This window comes from Mizuhopecten yessoensis, unplaced genomic scaffold (assembly GCF_002113885.1).
Source record: "Mizuhopecten yessoensis strain PY_sf001 unplaced genomic scaffold, ASM211388v2 scaffold4347, whole genome shotgun sequence".
NCBI classification, from domain to species: Eukaryota; Metazoa; Mollusca; class Bivalvia; order Pectinida; family Pectinidae; genus Mizuhopecten; species Mizuhopecten yessoensis.
The window spans coordinates 155,702-163,817 of NW_018405500.1; the positions used below are offsets into that span (position 1 = coordinate 155,702).

Below are 8,116 nucleotides of genomic sequence, written 5' to 3' on the forward strand. Positions count from 1 at the left end.
TCCCCCCCCCCCCCCCCCCCCTCAAATCCAGGGGATAATGAGACAGGCTCAAAAAAGGAAATAGGGGACTTTTTCTGGATGTAGGAGATTCATTATTGTGAAAAGAGAGTCATGGCCATCCTTGTAAGTTGAAGGCTGAAACCCATTAAAATTAATGGGGCAAACACATTTTGGAATTCTTTTACAGATTGACCTTCTTGCTTATCCCCACGTTCAATTTTTGTACAGGACATTTGCCCCAGAAGCAGTTAGATTATAAGAAGCGATACAGAACTTTGGCTGCCACCTACGTGACCTTCAGCCCTGATGGGCGCGAGCTCCTGGTGAATCTAGGTGGAGAACAGATCTACCTGTTTGATATCAATAACAACAGGACAGCAGAAAAGTTTGACACATCAATGGTTCTAGCTGCCAATGGACTTGTTAAAGGTGAGCAGCTAAGTGTTCAGAATCTATCCTTTAACTCAGCGTAATTAGTACTAAATTAATAACAAAACTAGATTAAAAATAAAAGAAAATGTTAATGATTATTGCTAAAATTATAAAGGTTGGTTTCATCAAATCTGACTATTATAGAAAGCAATCTAAGTCAATGAAGTTTCTGAACTTTTCATGAATACCACAAGTGACATCAAATTAGAAAGTTAGTGCACAAGTAATAAACACAATTTGTACTTAGCATTAACCCAGATGCATTGCTTTCCCTATTTTATATTTTATAGCTGTTTCTAATTTGTAACTACAAAATTGGTGGTACTAATGCGTAAAAGAATACCTATTTATATTGTGAAATAATAATGATCTTATCATTTTAAAGTAACAGAACTAATAAACAAAAGATTACATTGACCATTGATAATATCAATTTCAGAAGCAGCCTGTTCCCATAGCAATGGATTTAGCTTGCACAAAAATGGAACGACCAATGGTGTGAGTAATGGGCTGCACACGGCCACAGGGGCAGCAGCTGCAGCCATGATGAGGGCTGAGATGGAAGTGGAGGAGAAACAGCAGGACATACACAGTGGGAAGAGGTGGGTTACTACAAACACAACTTACACTAATCATACACCAAATTCTAATCATAATCACACTGTCTATCTGTCTTTAGACATATCTTTGTTTTAGACCATAATTTTGTTTTCTGCTACGATTATGAAATTTAACTATCCATTATGCAAAAATTGTTTCCCGATTCTAAGACTTAGTGTAAAACAGATTCCCAATGTAATTTTATACCAATATCTGTCTCTACAATTCAAATCATAATATTGTAAAACAAATTTGGTAACTTTAACAAAAAATGATGCCAAATACAAGATTGACCTTTATGAATAGTTTAACCTATAATGCACACTGCGATAGGTTGATGGATTAGCAATAGTAAAGTTCACATGCAGAGACCAATTGAGCGATTTTTTTTTTTATTCTAGGCTCTTAGCAGGTATCTTTCCCCCTAAGTGGTGCATATTTCTACCTAGGACCTTCTAATTTCACAGAGTGACTGACCTTAAGGATTTTGAGATTAGAAAATAAAAGTCAAGGCCACAATGTTAAGCAGATGTTTCCATGTGTAAAATACATTTCCAGTGTTTGTTCTGTCACCTTAGTTAATGGTTACATGTTTAGCCTTTCTCTGTTTACCAGACACAGAATGGAGGGAAAGACTCTGCCTACATTTGTTGAGGCTTTGAAGAAACGTGCAAATACTTTTTTTGAGAAGGAACAGTATTCCAAGGCCATCATTGCCTACAACGAAGCGATTGCTCGTGTGTCCTACGCCTCAGTGTTATATGGCAACAGGGCAGCTGCCTTCATGAAGAGGAAATGGTAGGTTGTAACTGTAGATGTTATTGGTGTTATTTGTTAGAGTATAATATTTGGATGGCTGACTACTAAAATGTCACCAGTAGTAACCATCACTCACTTGACATTTCAACTCCTATCTTTGATCATCCTCGAGGTGGAAAATCCAGAGTAATTGGCTGATCACTGCCTGTTTGTGAATGACATCTGAGCTCGTCTATCTTTGACGTATCAGCCTATTATAATGTTTCTGTTGTATTTAAAATCCAATTACAAGTGTAACATTAATAAATGGATTTATCCTGAGGGATCAATGCTCCAATACTACCATACTTTTTTCATTTTACAGGGATGGTGACCTGTATGCAGCCTTAAGAGACTGCCACAGTGCCCTGAACCTCGACCCAAACCACCTCAAAGCCCACTTTCGCCTCGCCCGGTGTCTGTATGAACTCTCCTGGCCGCAGGAGGCCCATGATTGTCTCCAACATTTCAAACACAAATTTCCAGACTATGCAAAGAGCCACGCCTGTGAGGCACTCGACCGGGACATCAAGGCAGCTTTATACTCAGGGACGTGTACTACAGGTAAATATACAACTATATCACCCCAAGATCAAGGTTAGCATAGGATGTCATGATCAGATATATCTTTAAAACGTAATGCTATTAGGTGGTACTTGTGTGGTGATCCCTAAGAAATATTGTTTTGTGATTTCCTTATATTGTTTAACAGATGAGAAGGAAGATGGCGCTTCCTCCGATTCCTCTAAATCACCCATAAAGAAGGCAATGACACCAATGTCTGACCAGGAGAAGTATTGGCGGGAGGAGGCGTACGATTACCAGTCACGCTTCTGTGGTCACTGTAACACAACAACAGACATCAAGGAAGCAAACTTCTTTGGCAGGTACAGGCATTTAGTCACATGATTGTTGTCCCATTGTGATGTCACACACATCAAGTGAGATATAAGATAGAACGTTCCTACATCACTTTGCTGGGCAGTTAAATCATACACATACCAGAACTAAAGTAAAGGCTTATAGATAGTATAGATAATATTTTTTCTTTGAACAATATAACTTTAAAAAAAATGTAAACATTTGATTTAATTTGTGACATCAAATTTAAATGGATTGGTGGAAAATCGTTTGATGTATTATTAGCAATCACTTCTCTCCTCTTTGTTATATGTTTCTCCTTTGAAAATCTTATAAACAAAATATTCCATGTGTCATGATGAATATTACATTTACTTTTAACTTAAGGGATGATTTTTTTTTTTTTTTAAATATTGTCACATTTTAAAAATGAGTATACATCCGTGGCCACTTAAGGACATATGACAGAAAGTAATCACAAAGCAAGGAACAATGAAGATAAATGATTTTACATTACAGTAACGGCCAGTACATTGTCGCCGGTTCAGATGATGGCTCATTCTTTATCTGGGAGAAGCGTACCGCCAACATTGTGCGAGTTTTAAGGGGAGATGAATCTATAGTGAACTGTTTACAGCCCCATCCCACATGTTGTCTGTTAGCCACCAGTGGTATAGATCCTGTTGTGAGACTGTGGAGTCCTAGGGCAGAGGTTGGTACAATGGTTTTTATTTTTCCATATAAAAAAAATCTCAAAATCATTTTCAGTCAGGTTTGATACAAGTACTTGAATGTATATTTATTTATTGTTTAATAAATTAATATATTATACACCGGTATTCATTTACTTCAGTTTGCTATTGCCATTTATCAATTTGATGATACATAAGATATATGTTTGAATTGAAAACATTAAACTTCATCATTGCATTCTGCCTGTCTTACTCCAACAATCTACTTTAGTACTTAATATAGTGCAGAAGAAATTATTTGATTTCTCTAATATAAATAAGGTGATTCAAATAATTAATAGTAAACTGGTAAAATCTTCACAGGATGGGACAAAAAATGACAGAGAGGTTAACAACTCAGATGATGCAGCTTTGGCCAATCAAAAAAGGATGAATGCTGACCCTCTGGAAGTGATGTTGATGAACATGGGGTACCGAATAACTGGGGTGTTTGACGTGGACGAGGAAGAGGGGGGACAAAGGAACGATCAGGCTGTTCAGTGTCGACCTAGCTGAAAAATAAACACCGCTAAAGTGATAGTATAAAAAAACTTGATTGAAAGTCATTCTATTAGAACCTGATCAGGGTCGATTAAAGTCATTCTTTTAGAACCTGATCAGGGTCGATTAAAGTCATTCTATTAGAACCTGATCAGGGTCGATAAAAGTCATTCTATTAGAACCTGATCAGGGTCGATTAAAGTCGTTCTATTAGAACCTGATCAGGGTCGATTAAAGTCATTCTATTAGAACCTGATCAGGGTCGATTAGTATATTTTAGGAGCATTAGCCCTAATGTACACGCAACCCTTAAAAAGTTTACTTTTGACTTATTGCAAAGTTTAAGGTAACATATCTAAATACAGATATACAAAAATCATGTGATTTCTGTTACAAGTTACAAAAATGATAGTGGAGTTAATTTTGTTTTTGTGCTTCTGATCATGCCATTATCTACCTGAGTGGCTAGACCTGATCATGGTATCAATCGTAAGGTTTCTGACAAGAAAAAGAAAATAGAAGCAACAATGCACTAGGGACACTGGTGGTGGTTACAACCACATAAAGAAATCTTTGGTTTTATTTCAGATAATACAATCTTACAGCAGTTTTCAGCCAGTGTTGAGTTGATGTACTTTTACATATGCTCATACCTACGAAGAAAACATGTTTTAAGAAGTAGCAGAGATTAGGTGTGGTATTCTGTATATGATGCAGAATCCATAGGGGCAATATTCTGTAAACAGGGTACAAAACGCTAGTTTTGTAATTGCATGTGTACACGCTATATGTTATTTTAGCTCACTTGCCAGTTGCAGCTTGTGGGATGGCACAGCATCAGTCGTCAGCTTTTTAGGTCTCAAGTGACCTCAAGCGATCGCCTTTTGTCCGTCGTCCATCCGTAAACAATTTTCATTTTCGACTTCTTTTCCACAACCCCTGAACCAATTTCAATGAAATTTTGCAGGGACCTTCCATGGACAAAGGTCAACAAAACAAGTTGCCGGTTTAGTCCTAAGCCCCCAGGGGCCTGAGGGGCGGGCCTAAAAGGGTCAAATTGACTAAAATTTCAAAAATCTTCCTCTCCGAAATCCCTGAACCAATTTCAATGAAATTTTGCAGGAACCTTCCATGGACAAAGGTCAACAAAATTAGTGGCCGGTTTAGTCCCAAGCCCCCAGGGTCCTGAGGGGCGGGCCAAAAAGGGACAAATTGACTAAAATTTCAAAAATCTTCTTCATAAGGCCCAGATATGGTAGAATCAAATACTCTTCATAGATGGAAGGGTCTTAAGGTGCTTTACGGAAATTGTGAATTTCATGACCCTGGGGTCTCACGTTTCCCCCTGGGGAGGGGGTAAACTTTACTATAGTTTATATAGGGAAATCACATTTTGGACCAATATTTGTTTTATTCCATTGGAAGTAATTCAACTTGGGTTAGCATTATCTGTATTAGGTAGCAGTTTGATAATAAGCACATATCAGCCCTGACTGACCCCCAGGGGCTGATGGGTGGGGCCAAAAAGGGTTGAATTTACTGAAATTTCAAAAATCTTCTTCTCAAGACCCAGATATGGTAGAATCAAATACTCTTCATAGATGGAAGGGTCTTAAGGTTTATGACCCTAGTGTCTCATGTTTACCCCCTGGGGAAGGAGGGGGGTGGGGGGCAAAATTTGTTATGGTTTATAATGGCAAATGATACTTTGAATATTACATGTTAATAACTTGATTGGAATTATAACCTTGAATTGACAGTTTGATACTTTGAAAATGTTGAGCCAGCCCTACCCCCAAGGGCTGTAGGGTGGGGCTAAAAGGAGTCAGTGTGCTAAAATTTCTTCATTTTCCTTGTATAGAATCAGAGGTGCTTGTTTCAAATCCTTCTTAGTCTGAAATCTGTATGCTAGATATTGAATAAGGTGGTTTTATTGTTTTTTGTCACTTTGAATAATATTTCTGTTCATGTTAAAAACAAAATCAACTCTCTGTATAAATATATCAGCTGACCGTTAAGGCCCATGGGCCTCTTGTTTCTTTCGTCAAAAGCCTATTCGTTCCTCCCAAACAGTTAAGAGGGGGTTTGATTTGTAAGCCTACTCCCAATTGCAAGCAGCTATGTGAATTGGTACCGTTTTTTATTTGAAACATCACTGGGGCAAGGCAATAATTTCTTAAATAATAATGACCATGCACTCCTGTAACTAAATACGCACATACAAATCTAAACTGAATTCCTTAGGAACCGTCTTTGGGACCTGGAGATCAGCTGTTTGATTGAAAAATGTAGCTACCCAGGGGGCTTGGCTCTATATGGGATAATGGGACATTTAAGTATTTTAAGTCTACTCGTTCCAAACAGTTGATCATGTTTCAACCAAATTTGCTTAAAGGCATCCTTGGGACTAGGGATGGCTTTGTTCCACTGGATGCTGAGAGGCAGAGATGAATGTCATAAATACATATTAGCAATCATTATTTTTACAAGAAAAGTTTTAGTGTAATTACCTAAATATCCAGATGAGCGATGCAGGTCATCTAGGCCTCTTGTTTAAGTTGAGTAACTGATTTCTTATCAGAGTTATTTGTGTAAGCCAAAACTTTTTGCTTTTAGGTGAACTTGGTGAAATCTGATGAATGCTGTGTGGATGATGACTAACCTTCAGTTGATTTGTCTTTCGTTATTTGATGTTTTTTGTATGAATAAAGATGTGTGTATAACCATTGCTAAAGAGTTAGCAGTATGACCCTGATAGGACTTGTGATAAAGTCACCATGGAAACAGTACAATGGTGTGCTGGTGTTCTCTATAAATTGTCAAACCTGCTCATACAACCACCTCTATTAAGAGACCACCTGTGTTTGAAGGCCACATTTAATGTTCCACATCGTAGTGATTCAATTGTTAATTGACCCTTTATTGAGAGACCACTTTTTCTGTTTACCAGGTGTAGAAAATAAAAAAAATCGAAATGCCCATCTATGGTTCTGAACTTGGAATGTGAGCTTTAAGCACATTTACATGCAAACATGTCATTAATGGTTATAATGTGAATGAACAAATGCTATTGTCACAAGCAAACATAAGCCTTTATCGGTATTTAAGTATATCTGTAACTGTTTAAGAAATTACTTGTTTTCATGTTAATAACACCTTCATTGTTTACTCACATGGTACAAAGTACCCAGATGAGCTTACGTGGTGGTGCTTAGTTTGTCATCTCCCAAACTACTGAGAAGGAACAATCAAATGTGATTCCTATCATCCTTAGACTATGGGAATCTACATATGCATATGGGGGGGGGGGGGGGGGCACGTTGTGGGGTAATATGGTCAAATCTGATTCAAATCTGAAGGGTCTGGTTTGTGTTAAATAACTTCTCCAACACTACTGGACAGACATCAACCAAATTCTACAGATAGAATGCTTCGCTCATGAGGATTAAAAGTTACACAAAAATGGGTCCGACTCTTGGAAGTTAAGGGGCTAAGTAAAAGGAGTCAAATTAGCTAATTTTTGTAAAATGACATCTCCCAAACTACTTGACAGATTTTAACCAAAATGTAGTAGAAGCATACTTAGCACATAAGGATTAAAACTTGTACAAGTACAGAGACTGACCTTCCTAGGGCAATGAGGTGGATAAAAGGGGTTAAATTGATTGATTTGCTTTAAATAAAATGTCCTTCAGGAATGGGCAGAATTCAAACAAATTGTAATGATGTTATACTTAACCTTAACCCTTTCACCCCTATGTAACTTTAGTAGAATCTACCATGCATTGGTCTGGTTGAGTCCATCAAGGTCTACAGTGGTGAAAGGGTTAATCAAAAGATCTGACCATCCTGGGGGCTAAGGGTGTGGAATAGAGCAGTACACTCGACTGATTTACTTTGAATGACATTCTCCTTCCAAATGTACTTGTTCGAAGTCAACCAAATTGTAGTGGTGGCATGTGTATAGCCCATTGCAATCGAAAGGTATATAAATGAGTGCCTAATATTCCAGGGGTATTTTTCCTAAACTATGGGGTAGATTTAAACATTATCTTCAAAATAGCTGGGTGAGCGGTTCACGACCCTTGGGCTTCCTGTTACAAAGTCTCATTGATGTACCTTGATGTGCACAGATTTTTAAGTACATGTAGAATTTACGCATTGTTAAGCGAGGTTATTTGTTACTGCCGTAC

The 8,116-nt window shown here is 37.7% G+C and overlaps 1 protein-coding gene across 1 annotated transcript in view; it reads left to right on the forward strand.

Annotated features, from left to right (window-relative positions):
• Positions 1 to 4,042, forward strand: part of LOC110448815 (WD and tetratricopeptide repeats protein 1-like) — a 12,325-nt gene extending 8,283 nt beyond the window's left edge. The window contains exons 8-14 of the mRNA XM_021495260.1: positions 229 to 429; positions 872 to 1,034; positions 1,648 to 1,830; positions 2,156 to 2,394; positions 2,543 to 2,717; positions 3,211 to 3,403; positions 3,747 to 4,042. Coding sequence (XP_021350935.1) covers positions 229 to 429; positions 872 to 1,034; positions 1,648 to 1,830; positions 2,156 to 2,394; positions 2,543 to 2,717; positions 3,211 to 3,403; positions 3,747 to 3,938 — 1,346 coding nt within the window. The 3' untranslated portion in view covers positions 3,939 to 4,042. The remainder of the gene's footprint in view (positions 1 to 228; positions 430 to 871; positions 1,035 to 1,647; positions 1,831 to 2,155; positions 2,395 to 2,542; positions 2,718 to 3,210; positions 3,404 to 3,746) is intronic.
• The last annotated feature ends 4,074 nt before the right edge of the window (positions 4,043 to 8,116 follow it).